Source organism: Selaginella moellendorffii, unplaced genomic scaffold, assembly GCF_000143415.4.
Source record: "Selaginella moellendorffii unplaced genomic scaffold, v1.0 SELMOscaffold_2, whole genome shotgun sequence".
Classification (NCBI taxonomy): domain Eukaryota; kingdom Viridiplantae; phylum Streptophyta; class Lycopodiopsida; order Selaginellales; family Selaginellaceae; genus Selaginella; species Selaginella moellendorffii.
Window position 1 is genome coordinate 2,383,233 of NW_003314263.1, and position 23,088 is coordinate 2,406,320.

At 44.1% G+C, this 23,088-nt stretch overlaps 1 protein-coding gene across 1 annotated transcript; it reads left to right on the forward strand.

The window, feature by feature from the left end:
- Positions 1-20,811: 20,811 nt before the first annotated feature.
- Positions 20,812-22,402, forward strand: LOC9661148 (aquaporin NIP1-1). Its single transcript, XM_002962504.2, has 5 exons — positions 20,812-21,217; positions 21,288-21,512; positions 21,672-21,866; positions 21,926-21,987; positions 22,076-22,402. The coding sequence occupies exons 1-5, from the start codon at positions 21,038-21,040 to the stop codon at positions 22,266-22,268; spliced, it is 855 nt and encodes a 284-aa protein (XP_002962550.1). The 5' UTR covers positions 20,812-21,037; the 3' UTR covers positions 22,269-22,402.
- Positions 22,403-23,088: the final 686 nt, after the last annotated feature.

The window sequence follows — 23,088 nt, forward strand, 5'->3', positions numbered from 1 at the left end:
AGACACAAAATCCCTAGGCCCCAAAGTGGAGCCGGAAGGGCGCCACATGGTAGTGGCCGAAGCGAGAGCCAAACGAGCGTAACACGTTTGGACCAAAAGCTCCGACTTGAAAAGTCAAGAGCGGGAGTGGAACTCCCAACGAAGTGCTCGAGGAACGAGCACGAAGCGAGCAAAAGGCGAGGCTCCAAAAAGGGACCCAAAAGGACCAACACATGACACATGGGAGTGTCCGAGATGGACTCGAGTTGGAGTCCGAAGTGGAGTCCGAGATGGACTCGAGTTGGAGTCCGAAGTGGAGTCCGAGATGGACCCGAGTTGGAGTCCGAAGTGGAGTCCGAGGTGGACCCGAGATGGACCCGAGTTGGAGTCCGAAGTGGAGTCCGAGATGGACCCGAGATGGAGTCCGAGATGGAGTCCGAGATGGAGTCCGAGGTGGACCCGAGATGGACCCGAAATGGAGTCCGAGATGGAGTCCGAGGTGGACCCGAGATGGACCCGAAATGGAGTCCGAGATGGAGTCCGAGATGGACCCGAGATGGAGTCCGAGATGGAGTCCGAGATGGACCCGAGATGGACCCGAGATGGAGTCCGAGATGGAGTCCGAAGTCGAGACCGAGACCGGGACCGAGACCGGGACCGAGACCGAGACCGAGACCGAGATTGGGACCGAGACCGAGACCGAGGCCGAGGCCGAGATCGAGCCCGAGCCCGAGTCCGAGTCCGAATCCGAGTCCGAGTCCGAGTCTGAGTCCGAGTCCGAGTCCGAGTCCGGAGCCTGAGAGGGTGAAAGCCCAAAGCGTTCGTCTCCCAGACCCTGGGGGGTTTGGTGAGCTCCAAAAGTATAGTAGGGGGGAGGACTGCAGTGGAGCCAGTTTGGCCAGGAAAGGCCAGTTTGGCCCAGGAAGGCCAGACCCAGTGTTGGGTGATGAACTGACCACTGGGAAGTCCAAGACTAGAGTGAATACGGACCGACAAGCGGGGTAGCTTGGTGAAGTGTTCAAGAGCCGGCTCTAGTTCCCCCGGGAGATCGACTGGCCGATGCTCCCAGTCCAAGTGTGGGTGGCACTACCTACTTGGATACCAGGCGTGGCTCAACGGAACCTCACTCTAAGCCCATGGCTAGAGCACCTAAAGGCGATAGGTGGGGAGAGTACCCAGGTGGCTCGCGTAAGGCCACGGTGTTCCGAAATGTTGTCCCAAAGGCCCAGACTGTGGAAAGGAAGAGGAGCAGTCCTCTGGGGTAGTGACCAAGGACACAGTCATGTGGTGGGGAAGTCCCAGAGGACCGTGGGACTTAGGGGTCGGGCCTGTGGGCCTCGATCCAGTGGCAGTGTTGGCAAACACGGCCAGGGGCAGAAAGGGACTTGGTAGGAACTGACAAAGGGACTTTGGGGAAGGCAATTCCCCAGGTCTGTGGGCATCCTAAGGATGCTAAGGAGTGGATCTAGGATGACCCCTCGTGGACACATGGCCCAGTCTTGGAGAGACGAGGTGGTGATGCAAGTGGTGTTGAACCACTAGTGCAGCAAAGGTGAATGGGCATGGCCTTAGCGTAACGGGCCGAGATGTCAGTGGTACCTTTGGGTGTCGGTCTCAGGACCGGACACGTGGAGCACTTGGACCAGGTGCAAGTGTGGAGTGGCATGGATGCCATTCTTGGGGCTAACAAGTCCCAAGTCCTGAATTGGACTGATGGAGGTGGTGAATGAGACTCCTCCAAGTGGTCGGAGGTGTGGTTAAGTGACTAAAGTAGAATGGAAAATTTAGTCGCTTACAATTTGGTATCGGAGCTGTTCCTTAGTCCGACTTTTATTGGTGCTCAAGTATATCACCACTAGTGTTGGCATCGGAAGGTCTGAGGAGTGGGCCTATCCTTGAGGAGTAGCAAGTCGGGAAGACATGGCTCTCCATTACAGTTCATGTGTGAACTTGTAGACGAGGTGGTGGATAGAAAAGGGCCAATAATGGAACGACTTTGGGATCTTGGGAACAGTGCAAGGTTTTCCTCATTGAGTTGAGGATGTGATCCGGATGAGCATTTGTCTCAGCAAATTGGCTAAGGTTGTTGTGGTAAACAACTAAAGTTGGGATCACGGGAAAGATAGAGACTCTAAAACAATAAAGGAGTCACAAGATTATCCTCATATAGTTGAGGTTGGTGCTCATGAATGTGAGACCAAAGGTAATGACCGTGGAAGGTCAAATACGGAAGAGGACTCAAGTCCTTGAAATGGTAGTCGGGGCTACCTTTAATAAATGCTGGAACAACCCAAGGAGTTGGGGGGTGTACTTAGAGATGAGTGGTATTCTCATCGCATGGACAAGTAGTCCTAAGGGGCAAAAGTTGCCCCCAGAGAACAAAATCAAGTGTCGGAGTAACACTTGTGAAAATAGTCCTTTTGAGTAGGACAGGAATGCAAGAAGTGTATTCCAGTGAGCTAGTGCCTCACAAGTAAGACCTTACGGGTCTGTGGATTAACCAAGTCCAAAACTGCTGGATGACTCAAGTAGAGTCAAGGGATGGTCCTAAAAGGACTGATGGAAGCATTTGGACTGAGGTGTGTTGTACCCCACAAAGGATGGAGGGGGATCATAGGATCCAAGGATGAGAACAGAGGGTATCTCATCGATGGCAAAATGTGCCATGCTAAAGTTATGGGAAAGGTGTTCCTAGAAGAAAACAACTTTGACATAAAGTTATGTGTGACCTCTATGGGGCAGTGCTAACGGATGGTTGGCATGAGAAAGAGTAGTGTTGGTCTTGGCAAAGACTTAGACACGAAAGGGAAATGTCATAGAGGTAGGCTCGTGGAGCCGATGGTGTGGAGACACTAAATGTGCCAAGGTGTGATACCTTGAGGCTATGTTGGTGGGTTCATGAGAACCCCTTGCCAAAGGAATCCCAATGGAAATGGGAATGGCATAGCCTAAGCTGCAGAGCATGCAGTTGGAGTGTGGTGACCCAGATAATGATGGAGGTGTGAAAGCACCAAGCAATGAGTTGTAGGACTTGACAACTATGAGGCAACTAAGCAAGAGGTGCAAAATAACTGGTTAAACGGGTAGAAGGTAGCTACCCAAGACTTCTTAATAGCATAAGGAAGTTGGATATACCCTTACGGGGGATAAGTTGCTTGGGTTGCGATATAGTAAGTCAATGTCATAAAAGGAAATACTCATTGTCAAGAAAGCCATCATTGGGACACCCAGACACTCTAGAACACCAGAAGGTGGTGTTTGATGTCGCGAGGGCAATGGATAAAGCCCAAGGGACTAAGTCCCTAGCGAATGATGGATAGAAGGTGCTATCCAAATGTCCAAGGTTGCGGAGACAGGAGAGGACTGTCTACCCGAGTTGGACAAAGCCAAAAATGGAATTTTGGCAAGGCTAGTGATGGGCATGTAAAGGCCCATAAGCAACAATGTAATCCCAGTGTGTGGGATTATAAGGTGAGCATACCCGGATTGAGGAACCACTCCCTAGGCTATTGGGTAGGTTCATCCCTAAGAATACTTGCTAAGGCATGATAGAAAGTGCAAAGCTATCCTCCCGGTCTGGAGGAGAATGACCGAAGGAAAGGTGTGAAGCCAAAAGCAAGTAGTATTGGGATGGAATCGAACCATAGAAATCAAAGGGCATATCCAACAGTGGTTATGAAAGTTGGGAGTGGAGAATCAAGAGGGTGCTCGAGGATGTTGTTGCTAGCAACCGTGATGCCATGGAGAGTCTAAAATATGGAATTATCCATGTTAGACTATATGGCAACTATAAAGCTTGCGAAAGGGGAGGCCTTAGCAAGCTGAGGGACAGAGTTCCTTCAAGGTTCCCAAAGACGATTCTAGGTAGCATAGTACCTAGAAAGGCCAAGTGTAAATGGTTCATGGAACGCGCGAAATCAGAGTGGCGCAGCAGAAGCGTGGTCTTGGAGCTTGCCATGAGGCAAGGTTATCAAGGTTAGGGAAGTAGTTCCCGAGTGTTCAAAGAGAGGGCTTTGAACGAAAGTCGATGGTCAAGGACTTTCACGCTTATGCAGGAACCATGTTACAATGGTCGGAGGACTTGCCAAGTGAGATTGGCACGTCAGGGGAACAAAGACCCTAGTTGAAGGTGATAACTTCAAAAAGGGTGGGCCATGGGGCCGAGCATGGAGGAGTCCATGCATGATCACAGACATGTCAAGTGAGAGGACTTGGCAGTGTGGAGGAACTAGGTTCCTAAGCTGTGATCTGTAGCGCGCTTTAAAAATAGGTTGGTGCACCGGCGTGGGGAGTCACGCCAGGCATCTAGTGTGATGCCGTCCGTAGATGCATATACGGAGGTTGGGTTCGAGTCCCGACCCTCTAGTGCTTGGGTTCGAGTCCCAAATCACTAGGGCGTGGTGATGGTTTGGAATATGAGGACACTCATATTTCGGTGGTCATGGACTCTCAGTGGGGAGACTGGTTTGGGCACACCGCCAAGCGAGGGATGCCTCAGAGTCGTGATGCACGGTTAGATTGCTTAGTGTGAAAGCTCAGCATATCTAACTTGAACACTTTGGTGCAAGTGGCACCAAGGTCGTGGTGAGTGAGATGGGGACACCTAATCTCAGTTGCTATGAACCCTTGGCCGTAAGGGCTAGCTTGGGTGCACCGCCAAGTGTGGGGGATGCCCCCGGGGTTATAGTCAACAACTTGGAGGTCTAGAAAACCAAGTACCTCTTGGCAACTCTGTTAAGGTGCCAAGGTGAGATCACTAGGTGATCTTATGGCCAGAAAAGGACAAGGTCCTTGGTTGGCTAAAGAATGAAGTTCCTGGTTCAAAATGTTGAAATTGAACTGTTTAAGGTGGTGTGGCTTGGTCGTGATAACCAAGTGGGAAGAGCACCTAAGGGAAATAAACTATGTCCGTGTGATGGCATAGTGAGTCCGAGGAAAGTAGTCTCTATAAAAGACCCATGGGAGGGTCACGAAGTTGGGCCGTGGATAGAGCCCATAGCAGAAGATGCTAAAGAGACGTACTAGGGGTGAACATCCTCCGGACTTGGCAAAGAAGAGTCTTTGCTATGGAACCGAAACAATACCTCAAGGAGGGAGGTAGAGATTCGATGTTGCTTGGTGCAACAATCAACGGATAGGAGCAAAAGATGAGTGGCCAAGATAGGGCCGTGGAATCCCTTGGAAGGAATCCAAGTGACGAAGTTAGGCGAGGAACACTAATGTGTTGGACGCTAACAAGTTGCGGGAAAGGAAGTGTGTTTCCAAGGAGGGATTCCGAATTGCTCCGATTTGGCAAAAGTGGAAGCTCCAAGGGAGGGAGCGGTAAGGTAGCCAAATGATAGGGCGATGAACAGCCCTAGCACAAAGTATGATAACTGGAACTTTGGCACGAAATAGAAGAGAGGATGATGGTGCCCTCGAGTAGAGAACTTCCTAGGATGGGAAGTGGAGTTGCACAAAAGGTGCAAGGCAAGGTGTCGGAGACACCTAGGAAATTGACTCCAAGAAGTCAAAATTCAAAGTTCCAAAGTGCAAAGGTTATATCGATGGAAATTGAGACTACTCGAGAAGGAGTAGTGGGATTGACTTAGAGAAGGGTCTCTAAGAGGTTTAGCGAGAACTAAACCAATAAAAGGAGAGAACCACTCCTTGTGGTCCAATCAGTCTCTAAGTTGGGGAGACTACCCTCCTTAGAGGATAGGCAAGGCATGGTGAGCCTTTGGTGTCAAACCATTGAGGCATATGCAAAAGGCATGGTGAGCCTTCAATGTCAAACTATTGACAAATATTGGCTAGGTGCCAAGGATGGAAATGGTAACACATACGAGTGTTACTTTACAAAATGGTTTACCGTTCGATGAGGACATCGAACTTCGTCTATGGGTGGTGGAGTTGTGAGACACAAAATCCCTAGGCCCCAAAGTGGAGCCGGAAGGGCGCCACATGGTAGTGGCCGAAGCGAGAGCCAAATGAGCGTAACACGTTTGGACCAAAAGCTCCGACTTGAAAAGTCAAGAGCGGGAGTGGAACTCCCAACGAAGTGCTCGAGGAACGAGCACGAAGCGAGCAAAAGGCGAGGCTCCAAAAAGGGACCCAAAAGGACCAACACATGACACGTGGGAGTGTCCGAGATGGACTCGAGTTGGAGTCCGAAGTGGAGTCCGAGATGGACTTGAGTTGGAGTCCGAAGTGGAGTCCGAGATGGACCCGAGTTGGAGTCCGAAGTGGAGTCCGAGGTGGACCCGAGATGGACCCGAGTTGGAGTCCGAAGTGGAGTCCGAGATGGACCCGAGATGGAGTCCGAGATGGAGTCCGAGATGGAGTCCGAGGTGGACCCGAGATGGACCCGAAATGGAGTCCAAGATGGAGTCCGAGGTGGACCCGAGATGGACCCGAAATGGAGTCCGAGATGGAGTCCGAGATGGACCCGAGATGGAGTCCGAGATGGAGTCCGAGATGGACCCGAGATGGACTCGAGATGGAGTCCGAGATGGAGTCCGAAGTCGAGACCGAGACCGGGACCGAGATCGGGACCGAGATCGAGACCGAGACCGAGATTGGGACCGAGACCGAGACCGAGGCCGAGGCCAAGATCGAGCCCGAGCCCGAGTCCGAGTCCGAATCCGAGTCCGAGTCCGAGTCCGAGTCCGAGTCCGAATCCGAGTCCGAGTCCGAGTCCGAGTCCGGAGCCTGAGAGGGTGAAAGCCCAAAGCGTTCATCTCCCAGACCCTGGGGGGTTTGGTGAGCTCCAAAAGTATAGTAGGGGGGAGGACTGCAGTGGAGCCAGTTTGGCCAGGAAAGGCCAGTTTGGCCCAGGAAGGCCAGACCCAGTGTTGGGTGATGAACTGACCACTGGGAAGTCCAAGACTAGAGTGAATACGGACCGACAAGCGGGGTAGCTTGGTGAAGTGTTCAAGAGCCGGCTCTAGTTCCCCCGGGAGATCGACTGGCCGATGCTCCCAGTCCAAGTGTGGGTGGCACTACCTACTTGGATACCAGGCGTGGCTCAACGGAACCTCGCTCTAAGCCCATGGCTAGAGCACCTAAAGGCGATAGGTGGGGAGAGTACCCAGGTGGCTCGCGTAAGGCCACGGTGTTCCGAAATGTTGTCCCAAAGGCCCAGACTGTGGAAAGGAAGAGGAGCAGTCCTCTGGGGTAGTGACCAAGGACACAGTCATGTGGTGAGGAAGTCCCAGAGGACCGTGGGACTTAGGGGTCGGGCCTGTGGGCCTCGATCCAGTGGCAGTGTTGGCAAACACGGCCAGGGGCAGAAAGGGACTTGGTAGGAACTGACAAAGGGACTTTGGGGAAGGCAATTCCCCAGGTCTGTGGGCATCCTAAGGATGCTAAGGAGTGGATCTAGGATGACCCCTCGTGGACACATGGCCCAGTCTTGGAGAGACGAGGTGGTGATGCAAGTGGTGTTGAACCACTAGTGCAGCAAAGGTGAATGGGCATGGCCTTAGCGTAACGGGCCGAGATGTCAGTGGTACCTTTGGGTGTCGGTCTCAGGACCGGACACGTGGAGCACTTGGACCAGGTGCAAGTGTGGAGTGGCATAGATGCCATTCTTGGGGCTAACAAGTCCCAAGTCCTGAATTGGACTGATGGAGGTGGTGAATAAGACTCCTCCAAGTGGTCGGAGGTGTGGTTAAGTGACTAAAGTAGAATGGAAAATTTAGTCGCTTACATTTTCCAACACATGGCGAACGACGTCTTTCGGGAGTTTCTTGATCAGATGGTGATCGTCTACCTCGATGACATCCTCATCTACTCAAAAACTCAGGAGGAGCATGACGAACATGTACGCAAGGTGCTAGCGAAGCTGCGAGAACATGGCCTATACGCGAAGCTTGAGAAATGTTCCTTTGATCAGCAGTCTGTGGAGTTCCTTGGGTACATTATCACTCCTGAGGGTATCACGATGGATCCTGCCAAAGTCAAGACTATTCTCGAATGGGAGCCTCCACAATCAATGTCGGACGTTCAGGTTTTCCTTGGCTTCGCCAACTTCTACCGCAAATTCATTGATCACTACTCTGACATTGTCCTTCCTCTCACACATCTCACTCGCAAGGATGTTCCCTTCTCTTGGTCTGCTGCTACCCAGCAGGCCTTCGACACACTCAAGGCAGCCTTCAGTTCTGCTCCTGTCTTGATCCATGCTGATTCCTCACAACCTTTCTTCATCGAGGCTAACGCCTCCGACTTTGCCATTGGTGCTGTGCTGTCTCAACTCGGAGCGGATCACGAACTTCATCCGGTTGCTTTCCATTCTCGGAAATTCCAACCTGCGGAGATCAATTACAAAATCCACGACAAGGAGCTCCTTGCCATCGTGGATTCCTTTGGAGAGTGGCGCCGTTTCTTGGAGGGGGCGAGCCATCAAACAACAGTCTGGACGGATCACAAAAATCTCGAGTACTTTGCCACTTCCCGAGTTTTAAGCCGTCGTCAAGCAAGGTGGGCACAATTCCTGAGTCGGTTTGACTTTGTTATCAAGTACAGACCTGGAAAGTTTCAAGGCCTTCCTGATGCTCTTTCAAGGCACTCCTATCTCAGTCTCAGGCCTGGTAATCCTGCTTTCGATCAACAGGATCAAGTTATCCTCGGTCCTGATCGGCTTCAAGTTATGGCAATTTCTCTGGCCCCTCAGGACTCCTCCTTGATGGATGCAATCAGAAACGATCTTCAATCCGATGATCTCGCTAGCGACATTTTCCCCCATCTTCAGGCTGGACACCTAGTGACTCCCGACTGCCGGCGATTTGATGAGTTCGAGTTCTTAGATGGCTTATTGTACCGTGGGGAGCAGCTTTACGTTCCTGAAGGTGATGCTCGAAGGTTGGTCCTGATGGCGTGCCACGATAGCCCGACTGCTGGTCACTTCAGCATTGCGAAAACCTATGAGCTAGTTGCACGGGACTTTTGGTGGCCTCACATGGACGACTACATCAAAGCTTTTGTTACCTCCTGTGACACTTGTGCCTGGAATAAGGTACCTCGCCACCTTCCTTCAGGTTTACTTCGTTCCCTTCCGGTCCCTTCAGGTCCTTGGGAATCCATCTCCATGGATTTCTTGAGTGATCTTCCGAGTTCTGGAGGCTTCAACAGCATTTTAGTCATGGTGGATCGCTTCACAAAGATGGCGCACTTCTTGCCATGTACCAAGGAGTTTTCGGGCGAGGACATGGCAAAACTGGTATTCAGGGAAATTTTCCGACTTCATGGGATTCCTACAGATGTGGTTTCGGATCGGGGGCCTCAGTTCATCTCTCATTTCTGGCAACGGTTTTTGCAGTTGCTTGGAGTGAAGGCCAACCTCTCTTCGGCATATCATCCTCAAACTGATGGGCAGTCCGAGCGAACGATTCAGACGTTGGAACAATTCTTGAGGTGCTTCATCAACTATCATCAAGATAACTGGTTCGATATCCTTCCCCTTGCTGAGTTCTCCTATAACAACTCTGTTCACTCCTCTCTTCGAGTTTCCCCTTTCTTTGCGAACTCTGGCCGAAATCCCCGATTCAATCTCTCACTTCCTTCTCCATCTGAATCCTCTTGTTCAAATCCCCGCTCTGAGGCATTTATCTCCAACCTCCAAGAAATCCACAACTCCATCTCCTTCCACCTCCATCGTGCTTAGGAATCTCATAAAACATTTGCCAATGTCCATCGTCAGGATTGTCCCCCTTACAATATCGGGGATAAAGTTTGGCTCCTCAGGCGAAATATCTCCACCACCAGGCCCTGTCCAAAACTCGATTTCAAACGCCTTGGTCCTTTCCCTATCACTGCCATCATTAATCCTATGACTTATCGCCTTGCACTTCCCTCCTCATATCAAATTCACCCCGTTTTTCACTCCTCTCTCCTTAAGCCTTATATTCCCAGTCCTATTCCAAATCGGGTCATTCCTCTGCCTCCACCAGTGCAGCTCGAGGATGGGTTTGAGTACGAGGTTCAGGACATCCTTGATTCCAAGATTTCGCGGTCTAAACTCTACTATCTCGTGGACTGGAAGGGTTATGGACCTGAGGAACGCACTTGGGAACCTGCGGACAACCTGATTCATTCTCCTGACCTTGTTCAGGACTTCCACCGCCGCTATCCTTCTCATCCCAGTCCTCATTCTTTTTCTCCATCTCCCATCCCTTGCCGCTCATCTCATCCTCCTCTTCGTTCTCGTTCACATCCTCGTTCCACTCGTTCTTGAGGAGGGGGTGCTGTCAGGAATCCCCCAATTCTTGCCACATTCCTAACTCTCGCCGGGTTTCTGACTTGCAGACCACATTCCTAACTCTCGAGACACTTCCCTATTCCTGACTCTCGAGACACTTCCCTATTCCTGACTCTTGAGACACTTCCCGATTCCTGAGTCTCGAGCCACATTCCTGATGATGATGTGGCGCCTCCTCGACCTCAGCTATATTTAGGCCGTCCTCGATCCAAGAGTGGTGGAGCTTCATCAACCTATAGTATATATAGGTTAGCCTTGTTCCATTTCTCCACAATCTGAATCAACGCCAGTCTAAGGCCTCTTCTTTGTTTCCACTAGCTTTTCTCTTTGTCTTTTTGCATTTTCCAGTCTTGATCTTGTCAGGAGTCTTGATAGAGCGTGCCGCAATCCAAGATGAAGTGGCTTCTATGGCCACATACAGCTAGAAGCATGTAGAGTGAGGAGATTTGTTTGCTCCATTAATGAGTGTCTAGATGCTTGTTCTGTGCAAGCCAAACCAACTGAAGAAAAGAGTTGTAATGTTGTTAGATTTGCCACAAGTCTTATGCTATGATGGTTCAAGCTGTATCTTTTGTTTCCAACATCCAAAAAGTTTAATTTTTATTGCGTTGTATTGTGTGTATAGTGTGGAAATGATGAAAAACTTAGATTGGGTATTTGTGATAATGAAATGTAGTGACTATAAAAGTGAATAGAGTGATGATTTGTGAATGTAACTGGATGGAAATGAAGAAGAGGATATGTTTCTGAAAGTGATAGAGATAAAAATGTGGAAATAAAGGGAAAAGTTGGAAGATGAACGAGCTTTCGGACGAGTGGAGTTAAGGCCACCCTGAGGTTGGAATCTAAGCTTTAGCTTGTGTCTACAATAGGATATGGCCTAGAAGGACATGAGAAACAAGTGAAAACAAAGAAAAAAAAAAATAAAAGATTGAAAACCCAAAAAGAGGAGAGAATTCACCACTAGTGAAGTAAGTAGTGAGTTGAACTTTGCTTGAGTCTTATCATGAAAAAGTTTGCTTTTGGAGGGTGAAGGGAATCCTAAAGAAAGCCCTGGATTCCATAGAAAGTTGAATTGAAGTTAGGCATGATGATCCAAAACTTATGGTGTTGAGAGAATCTAGGACCACAAAAGATGTTGATATAAGACTTGGAGCATGATTTCTGGCTGTGCTGGCTGCTCCTAGATGGGGAATGTTATGTTGTTAAAGAGGAGAAAGTCACCCCAACTGTTTATAGAAGTTTGGTGGGTGAACAAAGTATCGATGCCTGGGAAAGCTACCACAAAATCAAATGTGTTGTATGGCTATGGTTAGACTAGATCTATGTGATGAGAATGGTGTCTATGAAGGCTCTTGTGTTTTCTTTTTTAACAAGGCTTTCATGTTGGCTATCAAGTGCTTGAAGATGGATCAATTTCAATTTAGCTTCAAGTACCAAAATTAAACTTTTACAAACTTCAAAGCATGTCTATTATGAACATGCCAGCAAGAAGAAAAAGTTGAGCATTGCTACAAGAATGTTTAAACAATTGTCTAATAATGACAACCCACCTATGGAGAAAGGTGGGGCTACAGTCATGGTTGGCGAATAGATATTAAGATTGCCACTATGGTTGTGAACTAATAAAAGAATGGTTCTTTATCACTTAAGTTTTTCTTTTTACAAAACTGGTCAGTTTTAATTATATTTTTTGATAAAAACATATGAGAAAAGCAAAGGAAAAAACTAAAAGCAATTAAAAGAAAAGTACAAGTATTAAAATAATAGAAATCTAGATAAATCAAAAAGGAAAAAGGTTAGATTGAACAAAATAAGAAAAATCTTTAAAAAAAGGTATAAATTTTTAATTAGCATATATATAGTTATTGCAAATAATTTTAATAATGTCATAGATCTCAAAATTTTAGGGATGATGGTCTACCAAGATTTAGTACCTCCATATTTTGTTTCTTAATAAATAACACATTCTATTTCTTTCCCTTTAAGCCAATTGAAAAAGGGGCACCTCCATTTCCACACTGAATCTACTAATCCTTTTATTGTATAGACTAGTTGTTCCATATGAGACAACTAATCATCCATTTCTGCATTGAATCTACCACATTGGATCTACCAATCCTTCTATTATATAAATTAGTTATTCCATGTGAGGCAACTAATCATCCATTTTTGCACTGAATCTACCAATCCTTTTATTGTATAGACTAGTTATTCCATGTGAGGAAGAATATACATATAGATGCCTAATACATACATAAGAGTAGGAATATATTTTATTCAAGGGTATATTATATTTTTAAGTAGCCATTAATCAATGGAAATCAAACCTATGCCATTTTCTCTGATATCACATATAACACACTTTATCTCTCTCCCCTTAAACTAACTAAAAAAGAGGCAATTACTTAATAAAAGAGCCCTTAGTGGCTATTTTATCCCCATTTATCCCCTAAGGTTTTAAAGATCCATGATAATAGTATATTCAAATCTCATCTTATGATTACATGCACTACATTGACCTTCCTATGAAGTTTAAAATTTATTAAATTGAAGGTTTTTGTTTTAAGATGCTCTGAGATTATAACATGACAAGAAAGGCTACTACAGAACTATTGATTTCGATCTAGGCAATTAAAAGAAAAGTACAAGTATTAAAATAATAGAAATCTAGATAAATCAAAAAGGAAAAAGGTTAGATTGAACAAAATAAGAAAAATCTTTAAAAAAAGGTATAAATTTTTAATTAGCATATATATAGTTATTGCAAATAATTTTAATAATGTCATAGATCTCAAAATTTTAGGGATGATGGTCTACCAAGATTTAGTACCTCCATATTTTGTTTCTTAATAAATAACACATTCTATTTATTTCCCTTTAAGCCAATTGAAAAAGGGGCACCTCCATTTCCACACTGAATCTACTAATCCTTTTATTGTATAGACTAGTTGTTCCATATGAGACAACTAATCATCCATTTCTGCATTGAATCTACCACATTGGATCTACCAATCCTTCTATTATATAAATTAGTTATTCCATGTGAGGCAACTAATCATCCATTTTTGCACTGAATCTACCAATCCTTTTATTGTATAGACTAGTTATTCCATGTGAGGAAGAATATACATATAGATGCCTAATACATACATAAGAGTAGGAATATATTTTATTCAAGGGTATATTATATTTTTAAGTAGCCATTAATCAATGGAAATCAAACCTATGCCATTTTCTCTGATATCACATATAACACACTTTATCTCTCTCCCCTTAAACTAACTAAAAAAGAGGCAATTACTTAATAAAAGAGCCCTTAGTGGCTATTTTATCCCCATTTATCCCCTAAGGTTTTAAAGATCCATGATAATAGTATATTCAAATCTCATCTTATGATTACATGCACTACATTGACCTTCCTATGAAGTTTAAAATTTATTAAATTGAAGGTTTTTGTTTTAAGATGCTCTGAGATTATAACATGACAAGAAAGGCTACTACAGAACTATTGATTTCGATCTAGCCAAGCTAAAAATATGAATTTTTAGTCAAAATGTTCTCATAATTTCTTATTCAGAGTAATTATATTTCAGCTTGGCTAGATCAAGATTCTGCAATAACCTTTCTTGTCACATAAAATAAACAAATAAAATAAACATGGAGGTGGGTAAATGAGATAGTATCTCATGTTGAACTGCGTAGCCAGCCTCTCTATGCCAATAGTCCTAAAAAATTACATTTTTAGCTTGGCTAGATCTAGATACTGATAATTCTGCAGCCTTGGAGTGTCTGAAGAAAAGAACCTTCAATCACTGGTTATTTATATAACTGGGGAAAATGCCTGTGATTGTAAAACTTATAGAAGTCAAACCACATCAGTTCCTTATCATTATATTTAACCACACTAGTAAACCCTGCTAATTGATAGTGCCATAACTATAATACAAAATCGTTAGATATTGAAACTCTTTACTGTTTCAATATCCAACAGTAAGAGCTGCCAGAGTACTAAAGAAACATTGAGTTATCCGAGTCTTATTGAAAAAGGGATCAACATTGCTAAATATTCTAACTACCATCATGTTGTGACAAGATTAATAAAACGTGCCCGCAAGGTACTAAGGCCCAATTTCCACTATCAATAAAAACTTTTAGCAAATCAATTGCATCTTGGAAGGTCTGCATTCGAAGCTATGGTGAGTTTTTTGAGCGGCAGCTTGAAATATGTCTCATCAAGCAACGCAGGAAATGGAGAGCAATGCACAAACCCACCTGTATGCTCAAAACGGAACTCTGGATTTTTTGGGCCAGCCTGCTCTGAAGAAGGAAACTGGAAACTGGACCGGAGCGATCCCTATGATCTGTCAAGTTTCTCCAACTGTTTGCAAAGCTTTCAGTGTCTTGACTTTGCTAGTGTGTTGCAGTCATCCAAGTAGTTGCGACGGTCATCTTCTTCGGCATAATCTCCAACCTGCTGACATGTTATGCATCGAGATGTTTCTCAATCCGCAAGTGACGCTAACAATTTGCAGGGCACTTACTTTCTCTCCTCAGTTCTTGGGGCTTTTCTCTCCGACACATACTGGGGCCGCTACAGGACGCTGCTGTACTCTTTCGTGCTCTATGGCGTGGTGAGTACTTGAAATTCTATCTGCAAAAGTAGCTTTACCAACACCAATCCAAAAACAAAAACTGAAAAACTTACCAGGGATTGACATGCAACACCATCTCCGCATCCCTCAAGAACTTGCGGCTTACAAGCTGCCCGGCTCAAAGCCCCACTTGCCAGCAAGCATCGCCCGGGCTGAATGCTTTCCTCTTCCTCTCGCTCTACGCACTTCGCAGGTGGAAGCTACCACCTCATTCGTGTCCTTCGGAGCCGACCAGTTTGACAACTTCATCGTCTGGGGCATTCACATCGGAGGCTTGGTTTCCGTCACCATGATCGTATACATTGAAGATCACGTCGGTTTCTCGTGGGGATTTGGCCTTCTCGGCCTTATCCTTGCGGTATCCATAGCTCTGTTCCTCATCCAGACCACCAGATACCGGTACCGTAGGCCCGAAGGAAGCCCCCTTACGAAAATGGTGCAAGTCACGGTAGCAGCTTTCAGCAAGCGTAACGTCGTTGCACCATCCCTGAAGAACAGTCGATTGCCAAAGGGAAAAGACACATTCCACACACTAACCAGTTCCGGTGAGTGACTGTAGCTCTCGACTTTTCCCTGTTCTTAGCTTCGTTCGTGACAAGGCAGCACTGAAGCTCGATACCGACATGGAGATGGAGTCTTCCACGACGAAAACCAGCCCCTGGAAGCTTTCCACCGTGACCCGAGTCGAGGAAGTCAAGCTCGTCATACGAATGCTCCCAATCTGGTTGGCAACGCTCTGGTTTAGCATTGCTCCATCTCAGTCCGCCACCTTCCTCCGCCAAGGAATGGCTATGGACAACCGGCTTGGAAGCACCATCCCGCCAGCAACCTCACCGTGGTCCTCTTCCTCCCACTCTACGACCGTATCATCGTCCCAACCATAAGAAAGTTCTCCGGGAACGAGCGTGGCATCACCTTGCTCCAGAGAAGCGGGCTGGGAATCTTCATCGCCGCCATCGGCCTGGGCATCGCAGCGCTGATGGAAATCAAGAGAAAAGCCTGGATGAATCCCACCACCACCGTCACGATCTTCTGGCTGGTGCCGCACTACGTGGTGCTGGGCATAGCGGAGGGCCTCACAAACTCAAGCCAGCTGGAATTCTTCCACGAGCAATCGCCCGACACCTTCCACAGCCTGGGCACGTCCCTGGCGCTCGCGAACCTGGGTGTGGGGAGCTTCTTGAGCATTCCCTGCGTCAATCGCGCGGCGCCGTCGTGGCTCCGGAACGGTGTGAATTCCGGGCATCTGGAGCGCTACTACTGGCTGATCTTGGGGCTGAGCCTCGTGAATCTGGCGATCTTTGTGCCGGTCGCGCGCTGGTACTCGTACAAGAGCCCTGATCCCTAAGCTCTAAGAACCCTAAAATGCCCACTTAAAAATCAATTTTTCTTTTACCTTTAAATGTAGTTTAATGTCTCATAAAACTTTAACACTGCCCATTAAATTAGTTCTTCTACTTAGGGTCTTTTAGCAAGACAAGAAACCAAAAGCCTACCTTGCTCGGAACCAATTTTAAAATAAACCATTTTTTTAGGGTAGTTTAACCATATGTTTAAGAAACTTTTTACTAGTCAATTGTTGGCAATTGCCCCTCTGTTTAGTTCTAGTCGAGTTACATCATTATCGTCTTCTACCATGTTTTTTGTGTTTAGTCCAAGAGCTCGCATTTCTTCATTGACATTAGTGTCTCCAATGTAAATTAGAAAATTATGCAAAATGCAGCAGGAAAAAAAACAAAAGAAGAATGAAGCTAGGACATAGCTTTAAGCAAATGAAATACACATTCTACAAATTGGTCTTCCTTTTGAGAGCTCTTTGTTGTAGAAGCGCTTGGTTTCATTGAGATCTACTGATTATGGAGAAATGGTCATAATCCACAGACAGCACAATTAGCCTTTGTCACAAAGTAGGTACCATGGGAGTGATCTAAATGTAGAAGTTGAGGTATAGATTGCAGATTTTCGGAGTACACCAACCATGGCGCTACTGCAAGTATAGCCAATAGCAATCCTTCTTCCACTACAGTTCTGCTTTAGTTGTTCGTGCATCAAGAGATCCAAGACACCTTAAATCCAAGTATCAAGAGTAGCCACAAAAATTGAATGATTTCTTTAGGAGTAGCAACAGCAATGGTGAATGGTTTATTAGTTTTTCCATTTCAAGCCCAAAGTTTTGCTTTGCTTTGGGAAGAACACTTTCTCCATTCCTTGGAAGGGCCAGTTGTTCCAAATTCTTGTGGTTGCCAAGGATTTTCTATGAGGAGCAACATGTGTTGGAAGAACTTAAGCACACTTTTAGAATTTCAAAGTAGCTTGCATTATAGAGAAGCTTGTAGTGGGCAAATCAATCTGATCAATCCACATTAAAGAATTGAAATTGATACTAAAAACTGACATACCCTAATCAATTGATTTGTTCTAGGTGGCACTATTGCCCAACAATTGCACTCTTTGAGTTTTCCTTTACTAGCAAAGATGCATGTAAAATCATTTTAGCCCCATTAAGGAGCATTTGTGCAGCATCTTGCTCAAATATCAAGAAAACAATACCAAGAAGTGGAAAAAGAGCTTACACCACCATTAACACAAATTGTAAATGAATAACAAATGGTGAATATGTCAAATAATACACATGAAAAGGAGGTTTGTTACTTCTTGGCTATGTGTATTAATTATGATTAACTTGTATGGCTTTGTAGCCTACATCCACACTAGTAGAAGCCATTGCTATTATGGCTGCCACAATATACATGACAAGGTATATCAACTCTTTAGCTTGTATATATTACATACTATAATTTTATTTGGCTTTATAAGAAACATTGGCACAACTGCAAGACAATCAAATATTCTAGCAAATGTTTCTTACATCTGAGGTTTGTTTAATTTTTATCCAAAGTTAACAACAACTACATATTTTCTTAATACTTTTGTAGGGATCAAAAGAAGCAAGTGATATTGTATAAGAGACTGTTATTGTTGTGTATGAGGTGAAAGAAACAATGTGAGAATCTAAAATTGTTTCTAGCCCCTCTCACGTTGCATTTTCCATTGTAGCCACAGTAGAAGAATATTGATAGTAGTGCACAAAAATAATTAACAACTATCATTAAAGAAATATCACTATAAGTAGTTTCATTTCTTTATTTAAACTGGAAAAATACCTATAAGAACTTTAAAGCTTAACATAATAACCTTAAAACAAATAATGAAACTATTATTAGGATTGGAGCCTTTTTTTACCAACATGAAGTAATACTATAAGAGTGAGAAACATATATACCAATTACTAAATACCAAAAAAATTAAAATAAAAAAGGTATTAAAGTACTTTGTTGAACAAATTGTGAAATTCTGACAATTAATCCTTTCTAAAAAAGCTTGGTCCACAAATACCTGGGACTATAATATTATAACAGTAATAGATTAGTTACTAGAAAAATATATATATATCTATAACTATATTTTATAAAATGTATTATTAACCAATATATATATGCAACAAAATATGTAAATTGTGCTAAAAACTAGGTGCATACAAAGACCAAAACATTATTCTAAAAATTACTGTCTTCAATAGTCACATAAATAGTTTCAAAACTATATCTATATCAGTGAATCATATATACTTACTTTTACTCCCAAGTTGCTCCTTAACCATATTAAAAACTACACTAGTAATCACTCCTAGAGTGATTGTTAAATAGGACATGAATTATACTAAAAACTAACAAAAGAACCATGTGTGAAATCATTTATGTCGTGGTCCCAAACCAGAGCAATTAAAAAACCATTTCCAAAACTAGAAAAGTGGCATATAGATTTTTCTTAGACAACTGGTTATACACAAAAACCATATTGACAGGTGTGCTATGTTACCATGGCTAAAACTAATTTATAAATAACTCAGGGAAGTTAGAAGAAATGATGAGATCAACAGAAAAATCACATTAAGTATCACCAGAGGCTGCAATTTACTTAAGCCACATTAATAACAATAACAATTCATATATAAGCTATGCTTTAGGAATGAGTAAACATTTTTCTCCTTCTAAGTGGCAATAGAATCCATGGTTTTGCCTAATATTCTTATTTAATAATGTTTTTACATTTACACATCCAATATGAGTATTAAATTTAGTTTCCTACCAAATGTTCAATTTGTGTTATAAGAAAATAATCTCTTGTAATTGAAGATAAGTAAATAAAAAGCAGTTAGGTTTCTGTAAACAATGTAATACTACTATTTTATTTTCATTATATTATAAAATATTACCATCTTTTTGAGCTATAAGAAAGTAGAAACCATAATGCTCAATAGTATTAGGTGATGTTTTAAAGAAATTTTTCTCAGAATAAAGAGAAACTTAACAATTTGATTGTAAAATTAAACCATTCTTTCCATTTGGATTGGTCTGATAAGATTATTTTGTAAAGAAGCATTTAAAGATTTCAAGTTATTACAACTTTTATATGAAGGTATAAATGTATCCAAGAAATGTGTATCAATAATTATAAACACTTCCTAGATATATAATCTAGACATAGTTTAAATAACTCTTTAATACCTGTTCTTAATCTATTTTCAGTGATTGTACTTAGAGGATATATGATACGATCAGGAGTAGTCAAATATAATCTTCTAAGTTGTAGTTTTCATATAATTTATTGGATATATGGGACTACTCCAGTTTTAATTTGTGATGTAAGAAAATTAAAATTATCAAGATCTATCAGCTAAAGAGTTATGTCTAAGTTACTTCTATTGATACTGCATGTTCAATAAAATATACAATAATATTGATTACAAATAATTATTTTACAAATAATAAATTTTTATAAACTACATAATCATTTTCTAAAATTTCAATATTTTTTATTTCTTCCAAATTACTGTATTTTTAAATATTATTTTCAAAAGAATATTATTCTAGAAAAAGTCCAGGTCACATCAAGTGGCTTGCAGCAACATAAGGTTGTGAAGATCTATGTACCAAGTATCACAAATACCAAAGACCATGATGAATACAATAGCAACAGCACTTGGTTTGCTTAATAATAATTTTTACTAATCCAATTGATAAAATAGAAGTTTATAATTATATAATATTTATAATTTATAAACACAAGATTAATTTTATTGAATATCAACCATTAGAGAATATACTAAAAAGTGTTAAGGAAATTTTCTAAATTATAAATAGGTTTATAAAATATAAATACAAGAGTAATCTAAATGAACAACAACTGTTAGATGGTAAAATGTCCTAGAATATTTAAGTATATTCTAAATATATCTACTACTCCCAATATACTATGAAAATTCATTGGAGATGCTTTTGTTTTTGTGATTGAAAGCCTTTGTCACCAGCTGGTGACATGGAGATCAGAGTACTTGTAAAAGCAGAGGTGCGCTACATCCAAGAGATCCAAGAGAGGATGTAACCAGCAAATCCAAAACTGCCCTTAGAAGTTGACGAACTATCAATCTGGATGAGATCAATCCGGAAGTGTAATTTTAGCAACCCCTTTCCTCTACAAATATCCCCGCCCTCGCGGTAATCGTGGAAAGTCGACAAGAGTGGGCTCCCTCCAGGTAACGCGATCAAAGCAAAGAAAAATCCCCATTCCCATCTCATTCCCATTCCTTTCTCATGCCGACATATCATTTCGATTTTCAATGCAAAGTCGCTGCGTGGCTGTCGATTCACTCTCTCAGGTTTGTTTAATCTCCATGCCGGGTTGATCGCAAAAAACGACCCCGCCGCCGTCCTTGTTTGACACTTGCTTACACGCACACGAGTCAACACATAAAGGTCCCCGTACGCTTTTCTTATCGCTTTCTTTGGCTTGTTGATTTCCTTCGCTTTGATTTCCTCCCGGTTTTCTTCCCTGTTTGCGTGCTTGTTTTTTTTCTTCCAAAACGGGTGGGTGTGTGTGGTGTTTATTACGAGACAGTCAGTCTGATCTCTTTCACATATGGACCCCTGCGCCGCGCGCCTCTATACTCTCCCAAAGTCTCCACAATTTATGGTCGCTTATAAAAGCTTGCACGACTTCTCTGCCTCCTCGCGCACAACCATCTCTCCTCTCCCCAATTCCTCGCCTGGTCGAATGTGATCGCTTCTTGGGCTGTGCTGCGACGACCTTCCTGACCCGATCCATGGCAGCAGCGGCGGCAGGGATGAACGATTTCCAGCTCAGCGAGATCCGGGTCACGCCAGCGCCCTCCATCGCTCTCCCCGGGAATGGCCACCAGATTCATCACCAGGCCTCGCCTCCCGCGGCCTCTAGGGGATGCTTTCCAGTCGCCATCGTGCCCAAATCCACGCTCTTCCAGAAGGTAATGGATCGATTTCCCCCCTCTTCTTCCTCTCTCTGTCCCCTGTTTATAGGGTTCTTGGGATGTGTAGATTGGCGCGGAAGTGATCAGCACATTCATCCTCGTCTTCGCGGGATGTGGCGCCGCGATGGTGGACGCCAAGTACAAGGATTCGATCACCCACTTGGGCGTCTCGGCGGCGTTTGGGCTTGTGGTGATGATCATGGTCTACGCCGTCGGCCACATCTCTGGAGCTCACATGAATCCGGCCGTGACTCTGGCGTTTGCGACCGTGCGCCATTTCCCCTGGCAGCAAGTAAGCTAGATCTCTCGCCTAGATTCTCGTGTTTGAGTGGTCGATTGAGTTAGATTTGGATTGATCGTGAATTAGTCGATGGTTCTTCTTTGTGTTCTTTCCCGCGATCTTCGTCGCTAACTTTGGAAGTGTTTGATTGAAATCTCTCCTCTCTCCCAGGTTCCTGCCTACATCGGCGCACAGATCACTGCCGCGATCACTGCCGCGTTTGCGCTGCGGCTGATCATCAGCCCCGTGGCTAACATCGGTGCCACAATTCCCGCTGGAAGCGATCTCCAGTCGTTCTATCTGGAAGCGATCATCACCTACATTCTCATGTTCGTCGTCTCCGCCGTCGCCACCGACGCTCGAGCGGTAAGCGCCGACACATCCTCTCTGTAGATGCCGCTCTAATGTCCGCGACGATCGTGTAGATTGGAGAATTGGCAGGCCTCGCAATCGGTGCTACAGTGGGCTTGAATGCCATCTTCGCCGGGTAAGCCACTCATTCCCCCTTTTGGATCGATCAAACTGGACAAAATCCTTCTCGAGCTTTACGACATTTTTCTCCCTCGTTCGCTCAGGCCAATATCGGGCGCGTCAATGAATCCAGCACGAAGCTTGGGCCCCGCGATCGCCGCGAACAACTACAGTGGATTGTGGGTTTACATTGTCGGCCCGACAGTCGGCGCGCTGGCGGGTGCGTGTTCTTACAACATGATCCGGCTGCCCGTGAAGCCGGACGAGCTCCCCAGGGCCGCTAGCTTCAAGAGATAGAACAAGGCTGTAAAAAGAATAGCAGCTTTAGGTGACCACCTAAGTGATAACTCAAGTAAAAAAATAACTAGTTAGCCATCTCTCGCTTACTCACTAGTTTAACAATTGGAAATTCCATTCATTCATTTAGTAATTGTTTACAGGGTCTTGTGGCGCCGACGAGACCGACGGATTATAATAAACTGTTTTAATAATCTTACTGCGAGGTTTTGTCCTCCCAATATTCTTGATTTACTTCATGGTAGTGGAGGATTTCCATCGTAGCTCTAAATTATCAATTATCTTTTCTTGTTTAACATTTTAAGAAAATACCAGTGGAGCAAACGAACTGCTAAGGATAAAAATATTTGGTTGGAGTGTTAAGAAAAGATCTTAGGATTTTAAATTAAATTAATTTAACCCCATTGAAAAACTTATAGCTTAGTAAGAACATAATAGTCAAAGGCTTGGTCAGTTTCTTGGTCACGCTCAAAGAAACAACAGCATCTTTGCCAATCTAACATGATTAGATTTTGTATGCACTTGAGCAGCCAAAAACAGCTTGGAGTGGCAGACAGAATCCAGCTTCTTCTTCCATTTTGCAAAAACAGGCGTTGGAGTCTATGCTTCATGTTGCCTGTCCTATTGGCTCTATCGAAGCCACAGTTAGAATTGTTGGCCCCTCCCTCCAACTCTAAATCTCCTGATTCATGGTACGAGAGCAGGCCTGTATCAGATCCACCAAGCCCATTGCTCAAAGAGAAGCTTGTTTTGCATGCTGGGAGAGAAAGGTCTTTAAGAAGTCCCATTAGCAGGTAATTACTTTGTGCATTTAATTTTG